The 13716-nt window shown below is 37.8% G+C and overlaps 1 protein-coding gene across 5 annotated transcripts; it reads left to right on the top strand.

Moving 5' to 3' along the window:
* The first annotated feature begins 312 nt into the window (after positions 1–312).
* Positions 313–13195, top strand: LOC121325246 (nocturnin-like). 5 transcript variants are annotated; one of them, XM_041267654.1, is made up of 4 exons: positions 515–862; positions 895–1167; positions 11530–11796; positions 12282–13195. In XM_041267654.1, the coding sequence occupies exons 2-4, from the start codon at positions 921–923 to the stop codon at positions 13118–13120; spliced, it is 1353 nt and encodes a 450-aa protein (XP_041123588.1). In that variant the 5' UTR covers positions 515–862; positions 895–920; the 3' UTR covers positions 13121–13195. The 5 variants fall into 5 exon arrangements, with proteins under 5 accessions (XP_041123614.1, XP_041123588.1, XP_041123582.1 ...); XM_041267680.1 differs by lacking the exons at positions 515–862; positions 895–1167 and adding an exon at positions 313–508 and having other exon boundaries at positions 12282–13192; XM_041267648.1 differs by having other exon boundaries at positions 516–1167; positions 12282–13194.
* Positions 13196–13716: the final 521 nt, after the last annotated feature.

Raw genomic sequence — 13716 nt, 5'->3', positions numbered from 1 at the left:
GCATAATTACAAACACACTTATAATGCGATCTGTATTTACAACCCTTTCAATCCGTGGTTATACAACGCATTTCTATTTATGGCTATGTCCGATTATACAATACATTTTTGTGCAGTTGCCACTGTGAAAATGACGTCAATGGAGGGCGGTACTCTTTAATTCCATTGAAGCGGTCTCTGTCTGACGAACAGTTTCTGCCCATTTTCCGAAAAACTCACACGTGGCCATTCATTTCCAATAAAGGGTGTACACACTTTTGAAAAAGCAGTGTTTAGTTTTAAATTGCCCATGTTATCATATCTTACGATTAAAGCAACATGTAAAGTAAACGAGAGTATTCATTTGGTATCAGGTTTGAATAATTATACCACAATAAAAGAATGTAGTATTTTTTTCCAGCTATAACCCCCCTCTAGAAAAACATGGTAGCTTCTAATTGACGTCAACACTAAACTGATGTAACATTTTCACCGGGTGACAAGTGAAAGAATGAATTGGAAAATTCAGGTGAGTGGAAGACAACGGAGTGCTGCGTTTTAATATGGTTTTAAACGTATTGTACTTGTAGGTTTAATGTAATAATAGTATATTAGGTACGTGGATGTATTTACTGTTCTCTACAATATCCCTAGTGTTGAAATAAACGTCTGCCTAATATACATAGAGTAAGATATATACTAGTACAACGTGATACAGTTGATTTTATATACTAGTACAACGTGATACAGTTGATTTTATATACTAGTACAACGTGATACAGTTGATTTTATATACTAGTACAACGTGATACAGTTGATTTTATATACTAGTACAACGTGATACAGTTGATTTTATATACTAGTACAACGTGATACAGTTGATTTTATATACTAGTACAACGTGATACAGTTGATTGCTTGCAGTTAGGTCAGCTCGCGTTATGTATCGGCGTCCAGTCCGACAGTTTTCGACCTTGCTACAGAGAGATATCCCGGTACTTTGTTCCTCTTCATTGGGGGCAGGGTCACCTGTGAGAAGAGCGGTCGGGTTAAAGCTTTCTGCCCCACCGGCTGCTGTGTTCTGCCATACAGTTTGTATGGAAAGTTTAACCACCAGCGAAGCAGCGACTGCAGTCACGGCTACCAACCGAAAACCTCCTTTGCCTGTGCCGATGTGCTCAAGAACAGGTGAGTCAGCAGCACTACAACTTAAGTTATTAGTCACAGCATACGCTATTGTTAGCGTTGGTGTAGATATTACAAGTAGTAAGCTGTTTGCTGCGTTATACGTTTTTTTTTGTTTTTTTTTATCTCCAGAAATGCAAACGTGAAATGCACTTACTGTATAATTATATTTTTATATTAAAAATATATATTTTACCATCCCAGTAAATGTCTTCATATTAAAAGAATGTTTTTCATACTTCTACATCGCAAGGAACCAGTCCAATTTGAAGACCACCTAAATCGGGAACTTTGTTTCATTTGAAGAAATGGGATTCGTTTATTTTATGTATATATGTGTGTGATAGAGAGGGAGAGGTGGACTGACACGAGGAAATGCCCGAAGCCTCTGCACCCTGGAGGTAACACTAGTCTTCCCATGGGGCATTTAAATTTCCACTATGTACTGCAGACTCGGCCATATTTAACATTATTCAGTTAAGAAAATAAGTGAAAGTAAAAACGATTATATATTTTGTTTACATATAGCTGCTACAAATACTTATTGACTGTACAAGTGTTAAGCAAAGACAAGATACTAACATGAAGGAAAAAAATATTCATTTTCCTACAAATTGACCTACTTTGCCAAAGCAAAGATATGATGTTTTGTTTTTTAAAATCATTTTCATCACTCAAGCCAATTACTTGATGCATGTGCAAATATATATAAAAAATATTTTTTTTTTTTCATACTGGCAATCCCAGATACTGCAAGTGTAAAGTAATGCGTTTCTATACTATTGGCCTTATTTATTTTAGAGCCAGAAGAAGCATCTCACTGTTAACCCTGTGGTCATTTGTACTGTAGGAGTCATTTTCTCTGATGGGCGGTGCCTATGACACCTTCTACATTAAAAAACAGATCAGCCAATCTGTGTTTTCAGTGTTTGAATCCCTGCAGGCACTTCATTACATCTTTCCAGTCTGATTCGTTATGCAAGTTCTAAAAAGATGAAATAACTTGATTTTTTTAACTAGGAAGATTTCTATATATTACACTTTGTTCGCGCTTACATTCTTTACAATGTCATTGTATTTTGTCTTGAAAAAACAATGGCACAAAGTAAATCTAATGGTTAATTTTTCTGAAACTGAAATAATTTATATTTTTATTTTAGTTTCAGTTCTTTCAGACTAAAGTGGTCACAATTTCAGACAGAGTAGCTCTGTGTTTCAGCCACTACACTTTTGAGCAGCAAGTGTGCTGCAGCAGTAAAGAGGATTTATTGTTGTTTTCATGAGAACAGAGCACCCTCTTATTTTGTTTTTTCCCCACCATTCCAAACTACGGTGTCAATTCAGAAATCTGCATTGTATTTCTATGACTCGGTGAAGTTACCTACTTTAATATTATATGTTTACATGTTTTTGGAAGGCCGCATTGAAGTATAGAAGCAAAAGCAACTAAGACAGTTATAACATATTACTGAAATAGAAGAAAACCCTCATTTGGTTTTGTGTTGGTTAATAAGGCACCATGTGAAAAACAGCCCCTATTGACCTAGCAGATAGTTGTTCTTGGACTCTGTTCTCTAGGACAGTGTCCTGATTGTCAGGGCTGATGTTTTTCAGCGCACACCTCTGATGTCTGCTGGCCCCACTAGAGGTTGTCAAAGGGTTGGGAGGACACGCCACAGGATACTGACCTACACAACTTGTTGTCTCAGGCGTTTTCTACAATAATACATTTTGTGTTTTATGTTCCTCTTTCTATATAAGATGGAAACATGCTGATGGATATTTGAGGTTCTGCAGTAGTGTTAGTAACTCATTTTTTATTTATATTTTTTTGTTTTGGGGTGGGGGGGTATTACGCTCACAGAACTTCTGTATATAGCATGTATAGAGGTTAATTTATATGGAACTGAAATATGATTGTTTTAGTTTTCAAATCTTTTGGAGCAAAAAAGATAAATACAGCTACAGTACTTGTTTCCAGTGAGTTCTTGTCAGTTGTGCAGCTACTGTACAATAGGTGAGTCTGACACGAGGAAGTGAATTGATTTTCCAAGATCACACAGTAAGTTGTAGGCTTTTAAACAAGTGTCCTGTATTTTATGCTTTGAGTTTGTCCACCTTATAAAGACATTCTATTTTCACCGTCGGTGAAATATATATATATAAAAAAAAACATATGTAAAAAATAAGACATGCGACATGTCCCCTTCATGTACTGGCCAGAGCGATCTTTACAGAAATTTCCCAAATGCAATGCAGCTGGTATCTTTCTCGTTGAAGACATTTTAAAGAAATTGTGCAGCTCTATGCAGTGTGTTCAATCATTTACCGGAAGCAAACTAAACAGTCCACCAGATTTCTAACTGCAGGGTAACAGGTAGTGCATCAATAAGGCAAGTGATGATTAAAAATGTGTATTTACACTATTCTTTCAGAAATTAATTAACGGGGGAACTACATATTGCACGGCAATGGGTACATGTCACGGAGATCATGAAAAAAAGTTAGTGATAGCAAACATTACACTCATTTGTGTAACGTGTTTCTTTTAAAACTGTTGAGACCTACATAGTGGATGTGCACATGAGACGGGTGAGTAACAGAAGGGGCCAACTTGTGTCGGTGACTGAGTTATACCTGGATAATCTGTCAACAGAAATTGCGTAAGACTTGTACAGACTTATGTCGAGTGATTTTTATTTATTTTTTATTTTTTTGTATGCCGGGAATTTAACATCTTTTTGCACAGTGATTTAGGTGTGACCCCATTAGAAAAATACCAACCACTTATGTAAGTCCAGATCTTGTTAACAGTGATCCAGGGCACATATGTAATACAACTTTGTTTACCAACCAAGAATAATTTCATATACTGTACAATTCTATGCTTTACCAGGATGCTACCAGAATAATACGCAAGTGCTTGGTAAGGATACAGCAAAGTTTTATGAATCTGTTCTTTAAAAAAATATATACAGTAGTCATCCCTTTTGAAAAATGGCTTATGCCTGCTGTAGAATTTCTTCCGGTCATACTGTACAGTATGCTTCAGTAAAATCAGATCCTTCGCAATACTTTGTCTCCAAAAATGTGTAGTGCAGTACTATAGTCTGTACTAGTGTTATGAAGGGGAGAAGAGGGATTTGATTTTAAAATGTTATATATTTTATTGGCTGCATCGTATTTTGAAAATGAAGTGTTATAACTCTAAGGATGTTAATCAGGCTTGACTAAAGAAACAACTATTTCAGATCATTGAGATTTTGTTTCCAGAGGACAGATCCCATGTTCAGCTCATACAGATCACACATTCCTCTTTCTATTTAACTTATTCCAGTGCTCGCCATTAGGTGGTATACTTTAGCTTTGTCATACTATTAACCTTGTACGTTATTGAGCAATAACACCAGTGAGCATTGCGTTGTACTTCATGTTTCTGTTACATGCTGCAGCACAGAGGGTGTGTCTCCCAAAAGCAAGGTTAGGTACACAATTTAGATTTTTAAAGGCGTGTACTGTAGAGGATAAGCATCAAGTGGAGCAGTAAGATCTTGTGATTTGTTACTGGCAAGTAAGGAAGCATGAATGCCTCTAACTATGTGAAATGGCCTACTGAATGCTTTTGATAAGGGTTTGGTGTTTTTATTAACATCGCTATCTTTGGTTGAATTGTAGATAACGACTCCAGTTAGATTTAAAAGACTTTGAGTTGCTTAGTGCAGTTTAGATAGACTCTAGGCCATAAATATCTGTAAGGCATTACTGTAATATTGTTAGAAAAATCTGTCTTTCAGCTTCTGCACGTTTTAATGGGATTGTACTGAATGTGATAATGTAGTATAGTGTTTTGCTTGTACACTGGGCTGAAATTAGCCGATTTTGTTTATTTTGAATATAGGGAAGCCTTTTAGAAAGCAGGTTTTTCGTACCGATCAGGCATGTTTCAAATGTGTTTTCTTCAGGTGGGCACTTGCTGAAGATCATCAATATGCTTATTAGTAAAACTAAAATATACAACAGGCTACTGTACTGAATCTTATTTGGGAACTAAACACCATTTACACAATTACGTTTAACTGTTCAATTTAGCTGATCCCTTTCCCGTCATATTAAAACTACTTTTTTTGTGTGTGTGTGATTTACGAGTTTCGGTGTAATTGACCTTCCGTCCTGCTTCTGACTCAAGAGCACACTGCTTGGGTGTGGGCTGTATCCTGTTCCTACTATTAATAGTCAAGACAACTGGGTTTTTTTAGCTATGGGAAAGCATGTGACAACACAAGGCAGAGGCTGCACTGAAAGATGTCTTTAGGCAGCACCATATCATGGAGATTGATGTTGCAAGAAGTTCCCTATATATTGAAAAGGGGGGGGGGGGGGGGGGGGGGGGGGGGGTATTTAAGTGGCAAATCCTTTGTCCCATAGAAAGAGAATTACATTGTTCCTGCTGGAGAATAAGGGTTAGAAGTGAGCAGCATGTTCTGACATTGGTGTTCAGAATTGATGAGTTGATTTTGTAAATGCCAGGGAAATAGGGTTCAGCTTACTTTTTTGTTTCTTTAAATGTCAAGATCATATAACTACGTTAGGAATTTTTCAAATTGGGTTTACGTACAATTAAAATAAGATATGGATAGAAACTGACAGGTACCTTTTTAAATGATGTATTAATCATTTTTTAATAGTTAAAATGTGAAGCATCTCATGTTATATTTAAGAGTATGATAAAAAAAAAAAAATCTGACAATGGTGCGTATGCAGAAAAAAATAAATTAAAACCAGTTTTTACAAATCCTAAATTGAACCTGAAAATCTGCACAGTATATCAAAGCATATACTATGCAAGCCCCATTTGGGAGCTGTTGCCTAGAATGTAAGGTTTGCCCAGATTTTAGTTTTGAGTGACCGTCATCCTGCCTGTATCATTTTATCTCAGAAAAACACAAGGGGTAGCAAATGAGATGGAAAACTTGTGGAAGCAGAGCCAGGATGTGACCATGTAAGCTGAACGTTAAAATGCGAGAGACTGAGTCACGATAAAGAAGTGTGTGAGTGGGCCATAAATAAATGTCACGGGATGCTGTCAGAAGTAACTTTTTAGAAAAATGCATGTTGGATTAAGAGACAGCGTCATCTTGAGGATTTGATGAGTGCATGTCACAGGAAGCTGAGGTTAACTTCTCATTTCAATAGGTTGTATACAAGTACGTTGTATATGAGAACAAAACATTTTGGTGATGCCTATCCTTTTTAGCTTAAGATTACTTACTGTTTGCCAGAAACATGATTACCAATTACCGGTAATTTTTTAGTACGTAATTGTCACACAAAAAATGAATATAATATTACTTGTATAGAGAAACCCTTTGTTTTTTTAAACCATTTGGCATATCTTGTGTGGGGTTATGCTTGTGTGTATACAAGCATCATACTGTGGAAGCAACCTGCCACTACTGTACACACATTCTGTTAAATTATAGGACATTGTATACTGTACAGTATACCACCAGATTATATACAGGCTCCCATGGACAGTGTAACTCTGCATTTAAGAAATGTTTGCTTGTGTTTTGGAATTGTGCTTGAAAAATTTTATTTATAGTTCCTGTAGAGAAATTGAGGTTGGAACGCAAGTGGTCACAATCTCAGATAGAGTAGCTCTGTGTTTCAGCCACTACACTTTTGAGCAGATGTCTCTCGCTGCAGCAGTAAAGAGGGTTTATTGTAGTTTTGCTCATGAGAGAACAGCACCCTTTTATTTTTTTTCCCCACCCTTCCAAACTTCAGTATGGTGTCAATTGATAAATATGCATTGTCTTTGTATGACTAGCTCAATGATGTTACCTACTTTAATATTGTATGTTTACATGTTTTTGGAAGGCTGCATTGAAGTATAGAAGCAAAAGCAACTAAGACAGTTATAACATATTACTGAAATAGAAGAAAACCCTCATTTGGTTTTGTGTTTGTTTAATAAAGCACCATGTGAAAAACAGCCCTTATTGACCTAGCAGATGGTTGTTCTTGGACTCTGTTCTCCTAGGACAGTGTCCTGATTGTCAGGGCTGATGTTTTTCAGCGCACACCTCTGATGTCTGCTGGCCCCACTAGAGGTTGTCAAAGGGTTGGGAGGACACGCCACAGGATACTGACCTACACAACTTGTTGTCTTAGGCATTTTCTGCAATAATACTTTTTGTGCTTTGTTCCTCTTTCTATACAAGATGAAAACATGCTGATGGATATTTGAGGTTCTGCAGTTCAAAAAAAAAAAAAAATACTAAACTGGTTTTGCAGCTACCTGGCATTTTAGTGTTAAGTGTCTGTCCTGAGAACTGCAAGAGAACCTAAAACTTAGGTTCCAAGTCACAGCTTTGTTTTTAAATCTCTGTCTCTCTCTCTCTCTCTCTCTCTCTCTCTCTCTCTCTCTCTCTCTCTCTCTCTCTCTCTCTCTCTCATATGCTCTTTGAGCTAATTATAATATGATAACGGCGCAAAATATAACAGGACGAAACATGTCTGCAGTTGCTGTACTCTGACTTTTAAAACGCTGTGAATGTAGAAGTCTTTTTTGGCAACTTATGCGATTTGATTGGCTCTTGTAATGCTGGAATTTGCATATCCTGGTAATCCATTTTTCTATATTTACTGCTTTCTCCCACCTTAACTTGAAGGCTACGTGTATTTACTTACACTCCTGAGCTTTTCACTCATCTGAGTCCAGTTACACTGCACTGATGAGCCCCAAACAGTGCGAAACATGTATGCAGTTGCTGTAGTCTGACTTCTAAAACACTGAACGTAGAAGCCTTTTGGTGACTTTCACACTTGTAATACTGACATTTTCATATCCGACTACCCATACTTATATAGTTATGGCTTTCTCTGACCTTAACTCAAAAGCTACTTGTATCTATAGATACTGATAAGACACAAGTTAGAAGCAACCATTAGTGTTTAATGTTGATTTTGCTTAAAGACTGGATCAGAGAGAATTGCAGTACTATGCAGAATCAGCTGCTGTGGTGGACTGAGGTACAGTTGATGATTAGCTGAGACATTTTGCAACTTGAGAGTAGTTTTCCATTGAATTAAATTGTGGTGTTTTTTTTTTTCTGAAGCACATGATGTTGACTTGTCTAATTCCATATATATGTACTTCCTGTTCTAGCTGTTGAAACCTCCTGTTATGTGGTGGAGTACTGTGACCTGTCATTTCAACATTTCTTGTGTAGGGATGTGCAGCTGCTGCTTTAGTACTCCCAGCTTTGAACACTGTTCTAGCGCATATCAGACTGGCTTAGGAACAGTGGTAACATGTTGGCATATTAGAAGAGCTGGACAGTATTAATATTTGGCAGAAGAACTCATTGTCAGTCAGAAGCTGTTGATGTACAGTACTCCTACTACTTTACAAAGCAAACTGGAAGATGGAAGGTGTGTGTGAATATATATATATATATATATATATATATATATATATATATATATATATATATATATATATCTATATATATATATATATATATAGTGTGTGTATAGACACTACCAGTCAAAAGTTTGAGTACACTTGCTTGAAACCAGGTTTTTCATGATTATCTATGCTTTTACCTATAACCTTGTCTATAAACACTTAATAATTAATTATATGATGAGTACTTATATAAGCTGATAATCATAAGTGAATTGCATTAAAAAAATGTAATTTTTAAATTTGATGTAAATCTTGTCAATTTCAATGAAATGGTCACCCAAAGCAAGGGGATTTCAGTCTGAAGCCCAAGTCAGTTAAGTCTGAAATGTGTATAACAGTGTTAGAACACTGGCCTAAGTATAAGTGTCTTTGTTAGAAGTTCACTGAGTTAAATAGCATGTTACCTAATTAACCTTTTGTCACTAATTATTAACAGGTGAGGGTCCATGATTACTATAAATATAGGTAGCATAGGCACAAGTTTGTCATTCCTGAATGTAAGGGAGCAGAAAATGGCAAAATACGCTCACTTAAGCAAAGACAGTCTCTAATTACTTTAAGAAATGAAGGTCAATCTAAGACAAATCGAGAGAACTTTGCAAGTGTCTAAGTGCTGTGGCCAAGACCGTTAAACGATTTGAAGAAACTGGCACTCGTGAGGACCGAACAAGGTCAGGCAGGTGAAGGTTGACCTCAGAATCAGAGAACAAGTTCATTTGAGTCGCAAGTCTGCGAAACCGGCAATTAACTGCCCCTGAAATACAAGCTCAGCTAAATGCTACTAGAAGTACAGATGTTTCAATGTCAACTGTTCAGAGGAGATTGCGAGAAGCTGGTCTAACTGGAAGAATTACTCCAAAGAAACCATTGTTAAGAGTACAGAATAATAGGAAGAGACTTGCCTGGGCCAAAAAACACAGAAACTGGACATTTGAGGAGTGGAAGTCAGTTTTATGGACGGATGAGTCAAAATTTGAAATATTTGGGTCCAACCGCCGAGTATTTGTAAGACGCAGAGAGGGTGAGCGCATGAGTTCTGCATGTGTGGTTCCCGCTGTCAAGCATGGAGGAAGCGGTGTCATGGTCTGGGGTTGCTTTGCTGGTGACAGAGTTGGTGATCTTTACCAAGTCCATGGCAAGCTCAACCAGCATGGCTATCATAGCATACTTCAGAGGCATGCCATTCCATCAGGATTACGGCTAGTTGGGCAATCCTTTGTTCTTCAGCAAGATAATGACCCGAAACACGCCTCAAAGTTGTGCAAGATCTATCTGACAAAGAAGGAAAGTGAATCCCATAGAACTTGTATGGGACGAACTGGACAGAGTCAAAGCAAATCTACCCACAAGTGCCCTACATCTCTGGGAATTGCTGCAGAAGAGTTGTGAAGACATGTCTGGTGGTTTCCTGCTGAAACTTGTTAACCGAATGCCTCTTGTTTGTGAGACTGTTATTAAGGCAAAGGGTGGCTATTTTCAATTTTCTTGAACATTGCTTTGATACTCCTTATGTTTTGTTTATTGTAACATGTTTTCATTTAAGTATTTACAGAAACATATACAACGTAAAACATTGTCAATTATGAAAAAAAAACCTAGTTCCCAGCAAGTGTACTCACTTATGACTGGTACTGTGTGTGTGTATATGTATGCCCGTGCCAAAATTACTTTGAGGACCACTGCACTAAAGCATAGCACCGATACCGCTGTACAAAAGAGCCGGCTCCTTTGTAAGGAGCATATATCGGGCTTATGTCTTTGTATGTGATTACGTCACCTACCAGCCCTTTTAACTGGTAATGTGTAGAGAGAGAGAGAGAGAATTCCATCTAGGTTTTCTTTGTCATAACCGGAGGTGAAGTAATTTATAAACTATCACAGAAACCCAAGATGGAATTGTTTTCTTGTAACTCGCTGAAGAGGCCCATAAATAATAAATGGATAACCTTATGATGATAATATTAGACGAGGTTCAGCAGTCCAGTTGGGTTTTTTTTAAACCGTGTTTCAGTGCTGTACAGATGTTCTATGTTATCCTTTAGTGCTTCAGCTTTATTTGGATGATTGTCAGCTTTGCCTGGTTTTAATTTACCGTTCCCCTCCAGTTTCTCCGAGATACGAATTTACCAGTTTTACTTTTTTTTTATTTAACGTATTCTCATTTTGTTGATCATTAATGAACATTTCTGTACTGTGTTGTTGAGTGATTCAGTATGTGTGTGTATATGTATGTAGTTAGATTCAAAAAATAGACAATTGAATCCAATTTCTTGGTCTTGTCATGCAGTTTTTAATACTGTATTAGATTGCAAAATAGCCTACTATTGCAACATGTTTTTGGACTGTTTGATTTTATTTTAATGCTTATTTTATTTATATAAAATAGAATTGTAATTACAAATGTAAATTAAATGAGTTTCCTGTACTAGAAAGGATGTAAAAGCAGGAAGGGTAGCTTTTACCCAAGCCTGCCTCTTATTTTGTAATCCAGTTTGTTGATTCCCTTTTAGCACCCTGTGTGTACATACCTGGCTGCAGGGATTACTGGCTGTCTAATCTCATTACACAGTGGAATCTATATTAAGTAATCCTGGCCCTGAATAATGGTAGATTGGCATTTTGAGTATCTTTTTTTTTTTTTTTTTTTTTTTTTTTTTTAAGAGACTATCTTGTGATGCAGGTTGTTTGTGTGTCTTGTTTACAGATATGACAGCAAATATTGTTTTTTGCACATTTGTGTTCTCAGTAATTACAGTAGGTGTTCACATCCAGTAAAGGCTAAAATAAACGCAGTCCTACATGATTGATTTTACTGTTCTTTCTTCTTTTAAGAGTATGCCTTGTTGCTGTTCTGCCTGTTAATGGGATTCTGTTTTGTTCTGTTCACTCAGTGTGTTCCATGGGCAGCAGCACCAGCAGGCTGTACAGCGCCCTGGCCCACACGTTAAACAGCAGTCCTGCTCCCCAGCATGAGGAGTACAGCGAGCAGCCTGTCCATGTGGTGCCCATCAACCCAGAGGACCTCCTCAAGGAGTGCGAGACAGTCCTGCACAACCGGCCGGCCAGAGTGCAGCGAGCCTTTGCCTTCCCTAGAAACAACATGCCCAGCACCCACCACCAGCCAATCAGAGTCATGCAATGGAACATCCTCGCACAAGGTACACCTGGAAAGAACTGGAAATAATTCAGCACATTGTCTCTCTTAGCGCTAATTATATCAATAAAACCAGGGTCTGTAGATGTGTTGATTTTATATTCTTTCTCTGTTGGTATCATTAGACAGTTTTCAAATTCATTGTAGAAAAAAAAACTAAAAAAAACTAGAGCTACTTGGTAATCTAAAATATTTCTCTCTGGCATCAGTTGCCAGTTTAGCGAATAAGCATAAGTAAATAACAAAGGTCAGAAAGCAGTGTTATGTTTTAAGCATTCTACTGCCTCCTTGTATTTTAGAAATCATTTCAGATACAGATCGCTTGCAAGGTCATGTTTTTTTGTTTGTTTTTTTTAACCATATGTATGACGTATTGTTCATATAAATAGTGTAATTTATTTACTCCCCAAAAGGAGCAGAGTACAGTGGACATGATAGAAATCTGGTCATTTTTTAAAATCTGTTGCCATTGTGTGTCTCCTTTTTCAGCTCTTGGGGAAGGAAAGGACAATTTTGTTCAGTGTCCACTGGATGCTTTGAATTGGGCAGAGCGCAAGTACCTCATCCTTGAGGAGATTCTCATGCACAGGCCAGATATCTTGTGCCTGCAGGAGGTAGATCACTACTTTGATACCTTCCAGCCTATCCTGAACAGCATGGGCTACCACTCCAGCTTCTTACCCAAGCCCTGGTCGCCCTGCCTGGATGTGGAGCACAACAACGGACCAGATGGCTGTGCTTTGTTCTTTAACCAGGACAGGTTTGAGCTGGTGGACAGCACTAACATACGTCTGGTAGCCATGATGCTGAAGACCAACCAGGTGGCTATAGCTCAGACCCTGAGGTGCAAGGAGACAGGGAGGATGTTTTGTGTTGCCGTCACTCACCTCAAAGCTTGCAGTGGCTGGGAGAGGTTCCGCTCTTCCCAGGGCTCTGACCTCCTTAAGAATCTGAAGTCCATCACAGAGGGGACTGGCATCCCCTTGCTGATTTGTGGGGACTTCAATGCAGAGCCCACTGAGGAGGTCTATAGATACTTTGCAACCTCCAGCCTCAACCTGAACAGCGCCTACAAGCTGCTCAGCGAGGACGGCCAGTGTGAGCCCCCCTACACCACATGGAAGATCCGCCCGTCTGGGGAAAGCTGCCACACTCTGGATTACATCTGGTACTCCCAGCATGCCTTCAGCGTGGACTCCGTTCTGGACTTACCCACAGAGGAGCAGATCGGACCCAATAGGCTGCCATCCTATAACTATCCTTCAGACCACCTATCGCTAGTCTGTGACTTTAGTTTTAATGATGACTTTTATAACAGACTTTTATAGGCTTAAGACTTCACAGCACCTTGTATGCACTTTTTATAAAATGTGTGTGTCATTCTATATATATATATAAGATATTCTGCTAATTAAGGTATATCCCAATCCTCTATTCTGTTTTAAGCAATAGCACTAATTTCTTTTACTTGTAAAGGCGGTGTAAAGTATAGTGAAGTCTTAAGGTATGCTGCTAAAACAGGAAAAATTAAGATCTGTGCAGAAAATACAGTAAATGACTGAGCACAAAGGAATTCAGAAATGTTTTTTTGTTACTGTTTCGTGGATACATTTGTTACATTTTTATATATAGCTGAAAAGCAATATATAATAATAATATATAATAATTAATCACGGGGGGGGGGGGGGTTGTAAAACTTAAAGTAAACCATATTTTAACACTTTCAGTACTCTAAGCAAATGTGACTTAGAATTTATGGTTTATACAAGTAGAATGCATTTGCAATGCTACTTTAATTGGCTGCTATTTCACTATTTAATCAAGTTAATTTGATCTGCGATCTTAGTTTACATGGGCCTGTATTTTCCATGGTGGACAAAATACCCCACGACGCACTGCAACATAGCTGTCTCTGCTTCTATTT

This window comes from Polyodon spathula, chromosome 1 (assembly GCF_017654505.1).
Source record: "Polyodon spathula isolate WHYD16114869_AA chromosome 1, ASM1765450v1, whole genome shotgun sequence".
NCBI classification, from domain to species: Eukaryota; Metazoa; Chordata; class Actinopteri; order Acipenseriformes; family Polyodontidae; genus Polyodon; species Polyodon spathula.
Note: the sequence above shows the minus strand (reverse complement) of the source record. Positions and strands in the feature narration are given on the sequence as shown.

What these genes read in the sequence shown, in the direction of transcription:
- LOC121325246 (XM_041267654.1), top strand. Translation starts at nt 921, where the DNA reads ATGTATCGGCGTCCAGTCCGACAGTTTTCGACCTTGCTACAGAGAGAT. An exon ending in GCCGATGTGCTCAAGAACAG is followed by an intron (nt 1,168 to 11,529) that starts GTGAGTCAGCAG and finishes CTGTTCACTCAG; the next exon opens with TGTGTTCCATGGGCAGCAGC. An exon ending in ATGGAACATCCTCGCACAAG is followed by an intron (nt 11,797 to 12,281) that starts GTACACCTGGAA and finishes CTCCTTTTTCAG; the next exon opens with CTCTTGGGGAAGGAAAGGAC.